The 15,520-nt window shown below is 40.6% G+C and overlaps 1 protein-coding gene across 2 annotated transcripts in view; it reads right to left on the bottom strand.

Annotated features, from left to right (window-relative positions):
• Positions 1-1,295: 1,295 nt before the first annotated feature.
• Positions 1,296-15,520, bottom strand: part of LOC108777134 (rho guanine nucleotide exchange factor 10) — a 17,137-nt gene continuing 2,912 nt past the window's right edge. The window contains exons 1-11 of one of the 2 annotated variants that reach the window (XM_018543945.1): positions 13,337-13,602; positions 6,032-6,245; positions 5,719-5,956; positions 5,432-5,614; positions 5,049-5,345; positions 4,884-4,976; positions 4,588-4,812; positions 4,353-4,514; positions 4,015-4,224; positions 3,565-3,879; positions 1,605-3,473 (exon numbers count right to left, since the gene is read on the bottom strand). In XM_018543945.1, the coding sequence (XP_018399447.1) occupies positions 1,605-3,473; positions 3,565-3,879; positions 4,015-4,224; positions 4,353-4,514; positions 4,588-4,812; positions 4,884-4,976; positions 5,049-5,345; positions 5,432-5,614; positions 5,719-5,956; positions 6,032-6,245; positions 13,337-13,373 (3,843 nt within the window). In that variant the 5' untranslated portion in view covers positions 13,374-13,602. Of the gene's footprint in view, positions 3,474-3,564; positions 3,880-4,014; positions 4,225-4,352; positions 4,515-4,587; positions 4,813-4,883; positions 4,977-5,048; positions 5,346-5,431; positions 5,615-5,718; positions 5,957-6,031; positions 6,246-13,336; positions 13,603-15,520 lie in introns of those variants that run through there. The other variant, XM_018543946.1, reaches the window with a different exon arrangement.

Below are 15,520 nucleotides of genomic sequence, written 5' to 3'. Positions count from 1 at the left end.
GATAATTCACCAAAATTTGAGTTTTTAAATAACTCTTCAGATTTATAGAACTTAATAAATAAATGCCTCGATTTTCACAACTTCAAAGTATCGATCATATAATTTTTTCTATAGAGAAAATGTAAAAAGTGAAAATTTTTACGTGATATATATGTATATACATATACACACATACATATAAAAAATTTTCATTCTTCACGCTCTAGGGGAAAAATACATACATGATTGACGACCCCTTGTAGCGGAATGAAAGTTTATAATTTTGCGAAATTTGATTTTGATACAAATGTATCATATTGTCTTATATTACGTACTAAGAAACTTTATAAACTTTATGTCGAATATCAAAACGGTATTATTTTTAACAAAGTTGTGCCCGCACAATTCAGCGTTGGCCTGTACTGATAATTACAGTTTTTCAAATGTGATGAACTTTGATATATATTTAAATCTGGACGTCTAAATCTTGTCCGACGCAAAAGCAATCAAAAGATTACCGTTTAAAACAAAAGTCAATACATATGTATACATTTTAATAAAAGCAAATAATACCACGTATCGACATAATGCATAAAATTCGAATAACTTCCAGATAACGCTCGATCGATTTTCGTCGAAATTATTGTTGCATAGATAATACATATCGGTATGAAACAACGCAATAATCGTTTATACCAATGTAAATTAAAATATTTCAAGTAAATATAGCGTTTCTGTAGCACATGGTGAATATTTCGCGTATGAACGCGTAGTCTAGACTCGGCTAATCATCTAAATTTTAATTATAACGCGTACGCGCGCGAACAACGATGTGTTAGTTTTAACTGAGTGCGAACGTTTATTATATAGTTATATAAGAGAGCGGAACATTTTTGTAGCAATTATTCTCGTGTGTCACGGATATTAAATGTAAAACGTTTCGCAACGTGAAACTGTTTAAGCTCCATTTAAGTTCCGTTTTTGTACCTCTTCTTATGATTTTTTAGGCTTATCACATGTTTTATTATACACTAACGCGAGAGAGATTCAAAAAGTAGTACCTTAAATATAGATAATAAATTTCCAAAAATTTCGAATCTAGAAGTGACATATTTTGTTATCGAGACATTATTAGTTATTTCCATACGCAACGGAAGCAACACTTTCGACGCACGAGAGTATCCGATATTTGATTCATTTAATCTCGTATGCGCTGTAACAATCCATATATATTTCAGTGTGTATTCAGTTAATAAAAGCGTTATTTTTTCTAAAAAAAAAAATTATTCATAAAAAAACCAACGTGCAATCCCTCTTAAGTATCTCGATGATTAAGGGACATTATTCTAATACTTTCTAATCATTTTTGTTCAGCTTAATTTACATCGCTTTAAAATAACATAATCAATACAAATGAAACATCTATCCGAAAAAAACACGGATACTCGTACGCAAATGAGATTATACCATGTGTCCGATTCTTTACAATCTTGTCAACAATCTTACCTAAAGCATTATCAGTACTCTTTTGGTCCTATTGTCTACTATACTATACAGATATATCAGCGTCAAAGTTTCGCTTCTCGCACCATGTATAACGACAGATCTAAAAACGCGATCGTATATCATAATTTCATCTCCCATAAGACGATATGTGCGTCGTTGCTGTTAGGATCTTTGAACGCGTAGGTCGATTTTGAACTCTTGTCAATACCGGATTGCGCGTGGAGTTGCCTCCAATTGATATAACCACGTCCACCCATCAGTGTTAGCACCGTTCTTTTGGGTTGATCTACTTGCTGAATCGCTTTGCCATTTTTCTTGCCATTCGCCTTGAGATTAGTCGCGGACGTTGCTTCCAATCCCGATTCTACTACGCTATTGTTGGGTGTAGAGAGGTCGTAGGGACCATTACGACTAGCTATGCTACTATTACGCGACAATTTTCCAGTTTTTAGAGACAAGTTTTCCTCCGATCCGGAAGACGTGTACAAGGAGCTGGTGTGAGAGTCCACCGACCAATTGGAAAGATCCAGCGATCTAGGCCTAGTGATTTTCATTTTTAATCTACGATCCAAGGTACTCACTTTATTTGGTATGGCAGCCAGCTCTGGATCGCTTCTTCTCAACGACTCGTAAATGGGATCTATACCCGAATTGTTTTCATTTTCATAATCTTTCACGTACATCAATTCACCGTACAGTCCGTAAACGTCACAGTTTTCACCGGAACTTTGCGAGCTAGAGAAGGAGCTCGATAGAAATCCACAGCCAGCGCCTAATCCCCTAGGAAGTGTTTTCGAGCCTCTGCAGTCATATTCCTTGCTTCGTTTTCTCCTCAACATCACTGGGCTTCCCGTTAATTGTTGTTTCAGTTTTATGATGTTACTACACATAGAAGAATCTAAACTCGTTCTGTCACGCGATCTCTGCTCGGCGTCTTTCGTTCTCAATTGTACACTTTCGTCATCAACATTAACTCGTTCCTTCGCAGAGTACACTGTATTTTTTGTATTTTGTATCGCCAGTAAAAAAGTGATCGGACCGAAGTGAGCGTGATACGAGATATTGACACGGCCGCTGATAATAGGTACACCTTCCAATCGCGGTAGTGGAATAGTCAAACTAATGCCTACATTAGTACCGACCCATAATAGACCCTTGCATGCTAAAAGTGCCGTGACCGTGACCGTGGTTTGATTATTAACAGCGAGGGTGCCAGCGCATGAGTTTGCAGGATTGTTCATTTTCGTCACTCTCAACACATTGGACGCTATATTAATGTCCTGCAGGTGTTTGAATGTTTCCGTATGATAAAGGCAAACTGTGCTAGAATTTTTTAAAGCGACCCAAAGACCGACTCCGGAATGGGCCATGAGCTTCACATTTCCGACATGTTCATGTTGCGCGTTGAAGCTCTTGGTGATGTCACCCGAAGTAGCGTTAAGTACCCACACCTTCTTGCCACAAGCGGCATAAACTGACGTATTGATTGGCATTAAGCACGAGACAGGATCGTTACCCAATGATATGCTGAAAGGATCTTTGAAACTCCATGCGCCATCGGCTTGTCGTTTAAACAAAAGTAACAAGCCCATGCCTAAAGCTACGAAAACATTGTCGCAATGATACTTGATTTCTATTACGGGTCCTGAGACAGGATAACTGCCAATCTCTTCTTCTTTCTCGGGTTCCGTCGCGGCATAAATTATAATCCTTCGAGAATCCGTACCCATCCATACGAGATCGCTGGCGAGCGTAGTAAGATCGCTGGACACTCCTTTTACAAACTCGATAGCGCTCACTCTAGTCTCAACCAAATCAAAAGTAGCTACACGTTTCAAACAAGTCGCTGAAGCTGTTGTCGACTGACCAAAAATCGTTACGTGGCTAGATATACCATCTCCTGTACATATCCATAAGTAATTTTGACTTCTACCGCGTCGTCTCGTGGGACGTGAATTTTCAACGGAATAATAACAACCGCAACGCACCTGCAAGCAAAATATATTGCAACATGTAATGCGTTATGTATAAGCAATAAAATAGCAATGTACATATGTATTTTTTATCTCAACTTCTTACTTCAGTCTGATGTTGCGAATGATAAACGGCTTGTGAACTAACGAAAAGTGGCATTTTTGTGGATGGCCTTTGCTCTTGTTCAGGTACTTCCCACGATGGAGAGTTATTAGGATCCAAAGCTAATTGCGCCAATCTAAGCTCCGTTATCCAATCCTTTTTCACTAACGGGCTTTCTGTTTGAAACGTGTACATTTGACCTTGTTTTGTGACTAGCTGGAGACAACAACTATCGGCCCATACCATATCCTCATCTTTCTGCTGTATCGACATTTGAATCGATTGCAGAATTTGCTTCGTAGTCTGAAGTGTCATGCCCTTTGAATTAAGAGAAAAAAAACATTAACTGACTAGCGCAAATCAATTAAAAAATTTTTATAACAAATAGATAAATTATATATATTTCTTCAATATACAAAATGTACAGTAACGGACTTATCAATTTGTCTTTACCTCGTATCTGCCCTTTAACTGAGCCGCTAAATCACTAATTCTGGACATCACTTCGTAATCATGCATAAGATCGTTCATCTCTACACAGAGATTGTCTGCATCGGCTGCTTGCCCACATTCTCCGCTTTTGTCAGATTTTAAACTGCCGCCCTTATTCAAACCAGCGGTGAGTAATCGACTTAAAGTCGGAGAAGTGCTGGTGTCTTGAATCTAAATAGATACATTGTGATATTAATGTATCTTTAAAAAACATTCGATCGCGCACGTACGATTTAGTGTCATAAATAGGTGTTCAATTATTGAACAAGTTATCTATAATATTTTTATTCTATATATACCTCAATATCTGATACTGGATACGTCCATTTTAATGTTAGTCGCTCGTTTCCTGAAAAGTCCTCCGTGGATCTCGGAGTTACGGAAACGCACACTACTAAATCGTTTAGTAACAACAGCCTTCTTCTCTTCGATTTCGTTATCATGCCATTTTGATTAAATTCCTATAAATAATTATTTGTTCATAAATACATCACGTTGTGTTTCACGGTTGTATATTTGTTAAATGAGTTTTACCATTTGCGTGACATTGTCCTCTCTAATAAGATAACGAGATGTCGAAGAAAGTGGACGATGTGACAATTTTCCGGAAACATGTCGCAACATTTCCTTAAATGCTTGGAATTGTTCCGCTTCTCGTTTCCTTTCATTCAGCATCTCTGCCAAACTTTCGAGCTGTGTTAACGCTAATTGCAGCGACATTCTGTCATGGTGTCCTTGTGGTGTATGCTTCAATAAATCCTAAATATAAAATGTGTATTATTTTAATGAAATTAATTATTGCTTTCCCTATATATTATTAATATACGAACTTGTAAAAATAAGATAAATTGAGGAAACCTCTGTACGGGTTTGACCATTAATCCAAAGAAAGATAATCTATCGTGAGCACTGATTTGTTTCACCTATAAAAACAACGATTACAAAATTAAAATTTAAACACATTAAGATACAAGTTATTTCGAGATAGTACCTACCTTAAAAAAGTCAGCGAGTGCGGTTTTTCTCTTCGATTCTTGTTTAGCTAAATCCATCGCTACAGAAAAATTGTTTATAAAGCCACTATAAATGTCAAGAACAATGGCTTTGCTGAAACTCCCAACAAATACATCTCCTAACTTTTCATCCTTGTCCCAGGATCGTACACATTCCGCTAGAGCAATTCTAAATAATGTATGGCATTGTAAAATTTCAGGCAGCCTATGAAACAACGTCGCGATTTTAGATTGACTCAATATAGGTGGCGAAGATTCCTCCAATGGTTTTTTATAATCCTAGAAAAGTGACTCGTGTGAGAAAAATGGTCGTCGTCTGTTATCGTCGAGCCTGCATCAGATCGTGTGTGTTTTTCAATACATACGTTTACCAGTCTCTGCAAAGTAGATACATAACTATTTTCGGAGTGTACTATCGCGGCCACGATGTGTCTACGTTTCAGTTGCTGAGGAGACAAATTCGAAGGTGGCGCTGGAAGTGTAGGCGGAGCTTGTCTTCGCTGTTGCATGCATTGAAACTGTACAATAGCACTGTTCTCTTCATCGACCTAAAATATGATTATTCAATGAAAACCCTTTCGAACACAAACTACTTGGATTAAATGACGCAACGTAGGACAATTGATCGAGTTCGTCAAGGTAATTCGCTCACTTCACAGAGTTGTGGCATTTGCGATGTTTTGACCGGGCTGGTGAGAGACACCGTGTCCGAGGAGTCGACGTCATAATGGTGTGCGGAACCCCGGCGGATGCTGAACCACCTTGAGAGGCGGCCGTGGTTCCCCGAAGATTCCAAAAGGTCTACATTGTTCACCGGCATGTTCTGAAACCGCCACTTGTCGCAAAGCGTGCGCGCCTTATGCAACGTGTTTCTCAATTGACAGTTGCTTCTGCAAGGAGCGAACGGCGAGTTTTCATTATGGACTTTAGCTTCGCTGGTTGTTATGTAACAAGATTGAACTTACTTAATACTGATATTGCTCTTTTCGCTTTCGTCATCGGAGGAGAGATCGTGGTCCGACGCCGAACACCAGGAATCCTCGCTTCTGGCAGACTGCGTGGACGTGTTGGACCTGCTGGTCTCTAACGAGGAATGATGCGTGTGCGAATTCCCGCTAACTGTTTCCATTTTCCCCGGTCCTACGTCATCCCACGATCTGCACCTTGAACGAGGTTCATCTGAAAGTTAACGACAAACTTATCGATTGATGGGAAAGGACAACTTCGCTTCGCGTCTTCTCGTAAAAACGTAGAAAAAAAAAGTGAAAGAAGAGTTTTAACGCGACTCCAATTTAATAACATCGTAACTCCGATTACGCTGGAGTTAAGTAAATAGTCCTGGCGCGTCATCGCGCGATCTGCTATATAGATATTCGCTATGCGTCACCATCGAGAGAACAGGCGATTCTTTCCGTATTTCATCCTCGCGGAGATACGATCGCGACGCACAACCGGCCACGGCCATTAAAGGGGAAAAAAAAAAAAACTCGCCAAGTGCGAATGTAACGAGTGTGTGTGGCTCACCGCGAACGCGAGATCGAGTCAGGGCCCCTCGCGCGGAAGCATCACCTCTCGCTATGCGTCGCCCCATTTTATTGGACCTTCCGCTATATGTCGCGTTACCAACGCGTTACCAACGCGTTAACGCCGCGACGATAATCGGGTTAATGCGACGTGCTCGGACGTCCCGTTCCCACGTTTCTCGCGTGCGCGAGAATAACAAAATGCGCGTTACCCGCGCGACTGATCTACGACGCAATCGTCAGACTCCGAGCGTCGAGATGAAGCTGCGGACCCCTCCCGGCGAATCCTCGTCTATACGTCTCGCGAACACACGTTCACGTCGATAGGAGAAGACGTAACGTATTCCGCACACGGAGAGCGCGGAAAGAAAAAAATGTAAAATCATAAAACACGTAATCGAGTCGGTTTACGAAGCCGCAAGGTCTTTTATAAAATCGAGAACACTGGTATAAACGAGCACGACAACATGAATAATGCGGTTAATTGGTTAGCGAGTGATTGATATCGTCAATTTCTCACCGTCTCGTTGTTCCACTGAAACGAGCCCCCCGTGAAAGAACCAGAGATTTATAATACAGAAAAATTGGACGAAGGCGATCGGACGGTACTGCGCCCGCGCGTCGCGATCACGCGCGTGTCACCAACAAGCAGCACGAAAAGCGATACGCCTACTACGCATCAATTGCCCAATACTTTCACATAGGAAGGAAAGAAGAAAAAAAAATATATATAGTATATACGGGACGAGAGATCGGGTCCCATCCGACTCGGTCCGACTCCGCTCTTACGCTACCCACGCACCGCGAGAACGTTGCGTGCTCCGATGTGTAAACGTCGCGTCGCGAGCGGCGTGCTCGCCGCGCGACGCGCACGCACTCAAGGTGGCAGGCAGCAAGCTCGCGGGCAGGTAACGAGAGCGACGGACACACACTGCGTGATTCACGGGATGCCGCGTAAACGACGCACGGCACGGCCGTGTCGCGCTGCTCGCGCCGCGCATCCTTCTTCGCGCGTAATCGCGCGTCTCGCGACTCCAATACTATTGCTCTCCATCGCGCGTATCTATCAACCTGCTCGCGCGTGCCCCCGCGCGCACGCATGCACGGGCGAGAAAGAGAGAGAAGGAGACTAATGACGAATCGCTCCCTCCCGTCCCGTCATTTCCGCACCGCGAACCGGCTGTATAGCCGGTTAACTTGTACCCGCAATGTGCGTTGTGTTTATCCATAATAGTACTGTCGCGCGTTTCTGCGCTTTCAGCAAATCGCGCGCGAAACAATTAATTAATTCATCGGGTTTCTATTACAAAATTTCTATTACAGAGCTATATTGGGTCGTAACAAAAGTTCGTAGCGCTACGTCATTTCTGCATTATGTACGGTTTTTTAGAAAAAAAATCAGTTGTACCATTCGATAGAATTTCAGCTTTACTCCGGATCTATAACAGAGTTTTAAACCTTAAAAACCATAAGAAATGGACGAATCATAATCGATTATTCTCCTCGAATTTCGACTGTAATTAGTTAATTTCTTACGACTTAAAACACCTTGTAGATCCGGGGTTAAGAATCCATTGAATTGCAGTACGATAATTTTGCCTTGCAATTTGTAAGGAAAACTTTCACGTCAAAGTGAGAAAAAATTCCCATTTTGTCCAGCTCGTAATTTTTTAACATGCAAAAATGACCAAATTCAACACAGAAACTTAAGATACAGCGAACTTTCAAAAGTAGAGATTTAATAAGCTTTAAAATCTTTTTATCTTAATTCACATTCCGTTCGTTTTTAATAAAGTTACCGTTGTGTAAATTTTGAAGTTTGCAGCGCTATGAACTTTCGTTTCAACTTATAATACATCGCGATCGCGGAATCAATCCGTCGAAAGGTTATACGAAATATCGAGTGCACCCAAGACGCAGTCGACATTACATTCGCCCGTTATTCGAAGACAAATCAGAGGGAAGCGTAAAACGTTCCACTTTCCGCGGGAGCATTAAACCTAAATATCATAACGAGAGACAATTGTTTAACTCTGTACATATTTAAGGCAATCGAGCCCTGGCGACGACGACGGTCGCGCTCGCGGTGTTTTCACAGGCAGGCGACAAAAGATCAACGGCTCTCTTCTTAAGCTAACGCTGTAATCTCGTTCCTCCTGACAACAGTCCTCGCGGTTTGCTTGTAAAACGTCCTTATCGCGTCTCTCCTTTCCTCTTTTCGTTCCTTTTTTGCACGAGCAAATTCTGCGCTGCACGAAACGCGCGCGAAAGAAAGGCGCGCTTAAAACAGCAGGAAGATGGGACATGTGAAAGAGAGAAAAGGTCGCTCAACGTTTTCTCGTCGTATACGACGTTCTGTGATCGCGCTGGATCGGTCTGTTAATTCAAAGCATCTCGACGCGTTTATATATCTCGTACTCGCCCAATTTCCTTTCACTATCTCAACCAGTTCGTTCGCGGCGGCTATGAATATGGAGTAACGGCGCGCGCTTTTAGCAACGAGCGAAAAAATCTGCGTGACATTTCAATAGGCGCTTTTGCGATAAAGAGCAACGCCTACGCACGACCGGCAAGGTTTCTTCGATGCACTAGATATTCGGTATTGCATAACGTGGACGTACAAAGCCTCGTGGCAGCAAATAGGTACATATTTATAATTCTGCAGTAATCCTCAGACCACGAATTATCTTCTCTTTGTTACCAAAATCCATCTTTACTCGTCATCGAGCTAGTGGCTGTATTATCTCCTTATTATTCATGGAGGCAAGAGCTATTAAATAATAAGAAGTCATTAAGCTATCAATTATTTTTTCTTCACAGATATATTTTCTTCGGTTGTTATACCTTATCTCCTGCGAGTATCAAACACACACAGAATTTTAAACAATACGTCTGATATAAGAGGAATTAGAAATATAGTTGAAATTAGAATTCAATAAATGTTACTGGATCTGAAAAATTATTGTCAAAGAAATAATGTTATGGATACTTGAGCAAGTAACTTAAAAATGTCATTCATAATAAGCGTTTCCAAACTTTTGGCTTGGAGTGTACGACACATATACTTGACTATATAATCAAGTACATGTTTTTAAATAATAAATTCTACAATATAAAGTCCACTTTATACGATGCCTACGTCAGATTCCAGAACATAATTTGTTTCATAATTTTACATCTCGTGTTTTGACATACATTTTATACACGTGTTTATATCTGATTTTTTAAATGCTTCCCTAATAATACTACTTATTTAAGATTATAAATATTTATCCTGATCCCTTATACATATAATAACGTGAGAATTGTTCTCTTTCCATATATATATATATATATATATATATATTCTTTGTCTACAACGTCACTGTATAGATTTCGACGTTTATCATATTCGCGTCAGTCTCAGCAATGTTCAACAGTGTGGAAAAGCAACGCAGCGATTTTCCATACCGTTCACGGGTCAGAGCGCACGTTAATGATTAAGCACGTTCTAAACTAACGCGAGGAACCGACCTCTGATGGTGACCTTATGCGCGCTGCACCGAGTGACCCCCGAAGGTGCCGTAACGACTCGTCGATTATCGGCTGATCGACGAAAATCGAGCGGGAGGATGGATTGACGAAACGAAATCCGAACGGCGCGGCGACGCAGCGATCCACGTCTATGCGCCGACGCAGACGTCCCAATCTTCGTCGATGCGGGCGTTTCAATGGCTGTTCCGGAGCGTGCGACGATAACTGCCGAAAGTATAATTAACTACGATGCGAAAGCGCAACGCTCTACGCAAGGCCGATACATTTGACGTAAACTCGACCATCGAGATCGTACTCGAGACGTAAATGCTAGAGCGACGTCAATAAATTCATCTGCTATGATTGATCCATCCGGTCTCTGACTTCTTAGTGGCACCGCGATGATCCGTTTAAGTTAATTTTAGTTGAAAACATTTTTTGTTTGTAAGATGTCCATAAAACATAAATTCCATCTATACTCTATAATATAACATTTTTGAATAGCGTTTACATAATGAAATAATGATTTAAAGTAAAACTTATGGAATTCAACACGTTAACTACAAAATTATGTGAGATTGTAGTCTATTTCATCAAACTATATCATACAATATTTGATCATTATGTATACATATGGTTACAGTGAAAATTCAACGCGACATATATGGTAAGACATACGAAGCTTGCTGGACAGACAACTCTGAAAGTACACAATATGCCTGCTTCTGTGTACACAGGACTACACCCCGAATTCTTCACATCCAACCAAACGTAAAGATTTTTATACGCACACGGGAAGAATGGTTTTGCTGAAGTACATAATAATTTAGCTATAGATATTGATCTGAAAATAATTCTGTTATACCAAATAATTATATAAGAGGCTGCCAAAATGTTTTGCTCGTTATGCTCAAACGTTCTTCATAATTATTTTAATAATCTAATAGAATATTAATATAAAAGTTGGTAAAGGACTCTTGATATAAACATAAACGAAAAGTAAAGGGACGTTGTAAGAGTCATATGAAATAAAATTTAAAAAGCTAAATAAAACATAACAGTCACATGTAATAAAACTCTAACAAATACAAATTCTAAATTTGACTTTCTGAATTTAGAATTTGTATTTATTAGAAATGTATAGAATTGTATCTCAGAATTTTTGTAAGATGACGATTTATTACATGTGACTGTTATGTTTCATTTAGCTTTTTAAATTTTATTTCATATGATTCTTACAACGTTCTTTTACTTTTCGTTTATGCCAATAGAATATTATTTTCAGATTTGTATCTATAGTTAAATTTTTAGTTACTTCAACAGAATCATTCTTTCTGTGTAACTCTTAACAAAATGGCATATTTTTCAATACAATTTTTTTCCACGGAACCAAACATCGCGTAAGAGGAATACAATTGTAAAATTAAAATTTAAGTTCGCTTGCTAACATTTGAACAAAAAGATATCAAGAACGTGTGCGATTAAAGCGATTTGAAATTTGAAACTACCATCGTGTCTAATTCGGAGTTGAAGAAGATATTCTAGTCTAGAACTTCAAAAAAATCATTTTTTTCTTTTTTTTTTTATATTTTATAAATGTTGAGGCCGGTATTCATAGCTGAATTTATATTTTGAAACCATATAATCTTAGGATGTCATAATAAATCAATCACTAACAAGCCATATTAGCATCTTAAGACATTACTTAAGCCAGTCTTAAAATAAGAATCGACTACGAATATATCGGCTTAATCTCAAAAATAAGTTGCTAAAATTTTCGATAATCATCAAAATATTGTAACAAAACGTAAATATTTTTAAGTTGTAAGGCATTTAAACCGTTCCATCGACGCGTTCAAAGACAATTGTTATCACACGTAGACTGGAAAAAAAATATTTCGAGTCAGAGGAAAATTTGTATATCGCGCTAATTATAGAAATTATATATAATTTTCATTTTTTTTAATGCAATTGTATTTAAGACTTACAAGTTTTTCTCGAAATCATGTTTTACAAGTCGTTGACGCACATAAAATATAATTCTCGAGTTAATTTTTAGACAATGCAATATAATCCTGTAGAAGTTATTTCGATTTCTATATATAAATAAACTATTTTTTCATAAACGTTAAATTCAAACATTTTAAAACCGCGCCATTTTAACAATTTGCAATACTTTTTATTTATCCCCGTTTAGATTACAGTTACATTCGTAATAACTAAAAATCCTTTGCAACTTTTAATTTCGCTAAATCGGAAGCCTACAACAACACACCGTGTCAACCACCGATACATTTTTTCCTATATTTTGTTTTCAAATTTACATTACACAAAAACTGAGAAACATTTGACCAAATCACAAAATTTGTAGATATTTACTACACATGTATGCGGAAGAATATATACAGTTACTTTGTTTAAAGAGTTCTCAAAGATAGACCACATTTTCGTGCTCCAGACTACAATACTCTAAGTACCTCTATTATATATGTATTAGGAGTATAAATAAGTTTCCGCCGTTTGACAAAAGATGGCGCCACCAGTATGTTATGGTTAAAATTGTCTGCCCCAAGCCTGATAGGCTTGCTCCTAATGGCTTACTCTGTATTTTCTTTAATAAAAAAAAATAAAAAAAAATTGTCGGTGAAAAATTTACGGTGAATTTGACGTCAAAGAACGTAATTTCGACGGTTTTTGTTTTTTCGACATGGAATCCACCAATTACCAGAAAGATGGGAAAAAGTAGTTAATGGGAGAGAAAGGAAAGGGGGGGGGGGGATACGAACGATCTTCCCCGTCGCCTGCGTGTCGTTACATCGAAGCTTTCTGAGTAACCATCGGTCGTTACGTTACACGTTTAGTGTATCGTTGCATTGGCCGGAAACTGGTACCGCGGTACCACCGCTGACATAACGTAATCGCGTCAGCGTCGACGCTCCGACATTCTCGACACGGCACGGACTCTGCCTTCGGAGTTCGACAACTCCGTGCCTATGTTACTATGACAAAACGATTACGCGTTCGAAATGGTATCGTATCCGCGTCCGCTACGGATTTCGTTCCGTTCGATCGCGACGATCGACGGAGTCCGGACGCGATCGTGGAGACAATGAGAACCAATGAGTATTATAGCGAAAGCAAATCGCCCGGACTGTAAGCAGCAGCAGAGGCAGAAAGGGGGGGGGACCGAAAGACGACGCGGGTGTAGCTCTTTCGGAAAATCCACCTACTTACATTTGATGAGGACAACCCCGTTGTGCAGTTCCTCCATCTCGCGGAGGCAAATGTTCCTTATACGATGATTTACTCGCGTAACACACTCCCCTTTTTCTTTCTCTCTCCCTCTCACTCCATCATCGCGTTCTAAGCGTTCGCGGAATGCGATCGCGCTACCACACGCGAATTCATAGCGCGCGCGCGCGCGCGCGTTGTACACGCGCGCCCGCACGCCCGCGCACACGTATACTACGCACGCACGAACGCCCCGGATGAGCGATTATTACGCGATTTTACGAGGCGAAAAATCACATCGGACACGTGCGCACGCGGCCGGCTGCGGCCCGCACAATTAACAACAACGCCGCGGCGTCCAGCGACAAGGAGAGAGAGGAGGAGGAGGACAGGATGACGCTCCGCGTCGCGTCGCGTCGCGCTCGGCGGAGAAGCGAAGCGAAGCAAAGCGAGGCGAGGCGAGCGAGCGATCGGAGCGAGTCAACATGGCCGCGCCGCGTGTTTCTGGCTCCGGCCCTCCGCGCTCGCTACAACACTGCGACGCCGGGAGATTGGAGAAAGAGACGAAGGGCACGCGCGGAGGAAACGCGCAGAGAGACCGAAGCGCGCGAGCGGGTGGACGGGCGGGCAAGAGGAAGGAACGCGGCGAAGGAGAGGGTGTTGCGGCTGCAACGAACGAGAGAGAAAGTACGAGCGATCGAGAGTGAAACGCACGCACCAACAAACGCAGCTCGGCCAGCGCGCAGCTGTGTATGCCGAAAGAGGAGGAGAGAACCATACGCCGAGGTGGACGCCGAGAGACGGTGAATGAATATAAAAGAGAGGAAGAGGCGCGGTGCAGAACGCGCGAGAAGGGATATAGCGACAGCTGTGCTGTAAAGCCGAAATAATAAGAGCGATTGAGAGAACGACTCGAGATAATGAGAACGTTAGAAGAGAAACACGCGAGATAATCTCGCTTCGGACGAAGAGGGACCCCTATAGGCGGTGCGCGGCATATAACATTGCGAGACTATTTATGCCGCGTATATAAGGTGTACGCGCGATTGTTACAAATCGGCGTGACGTGCTAAACGAGGGTAATTGGAGCCGGATAATCAAAGTAATTTTCCTTCTATTACCGCGTGAGGGCGGTACGCGAAATTATATTGCGCGAATCGAGGCGAGTTTCTCGCTACTGGATCCCGTCGAGGTCTCGCGTCACGAATATAAATATATATATATATATGTATACGTTACATGTGAGATACGAATGCAACTCGACCGGTACGGAACGCGTTAATACCATATCTCTTGCCGCTAGACGACGCCACTTGCCGTGCGACTCTGTCCGATCACTTTTATTTACGTTGCTATAATGACTCCGTTCAGCGGAAAAAGCAACTTTGTGACTGTTGTAAAAGTTTTTAACACACGATCGGTATTTTACTCTTAGTTCCCCATTGGATCTAAACGCATAAACCAGCCATATGAATGGTTCTTACAACAATTGCAAAGTTACTTTTTTTACTGAGAAACGTAGACATCGTATAAACATTCATTTATTTCGAATCTAAAAGTTAACATTTCAGAAACATTCTTTCCCATCTCAATTTAAAAATGCTCATAGATGAAATTGCTTAATCTGTAATACTGTTCCCTCCTCTTCTTTCCTCGTACTCCAATCTCTTGTATCAATAAAAAGAATTCCACACGAGTAGTGAGTAAAGAGATAGAGATGATGAACGTAAGCAGAAAACGATCAAGGTCCTCTTGAGCATATAAATGAGACTATTTTTTACCAGATTCTTGTATTTTACATACGGAAAATAATTCGATTAATTAAACACGTACAAACCCATACGTACAGTATATTTGGGTGAATTCTTATAACTGCTTGAACTGAAAATTGTAAAAATTTATACAAAAATATTATTAGGTCTAAGACTCGCCTCGACTGGCCCTCATATCCCCATATTTACATTTCGGTTATTTGTACTACGAATACAATAGTTCACTAATACAATAGTACGCTAATCTCCTTGATTTATTCCAAGTCGGGAGAAATCGTCAGCTTTTTCGCAGAGCAATCGACAACCAGTGAAGAAAATGTAATGAATCCAAGTGAGCGTGTCTTACAGCCGAAAGAGGATTATGCGACGTAAGCAGAAGGAAAAGTGAAAGAGAGAGAGACAGAGAGAGAGAGGG

Source organism: Cyphomyrmex costatus, unplaced genomic scaffold (assembly GCF_001594065.2).
Source record: "Cyphomyrmex costatus isolate MS0001 unplaced genomic scaffold, Ccosl1.0 scaffold41, whole genome shotgun sequence".
NCBI lineage: Eukaryota > Metazoa > Arthropoda > Insecta > Hymenoptera > Formicidae > Cyphomyrmex > Cyphomyrmex costatus.
The sequence above is the reverse complement of the archived record's forward strand: the minus strand, read 5'-3'. Positions and strand labels throughout refer to the sequence as shown.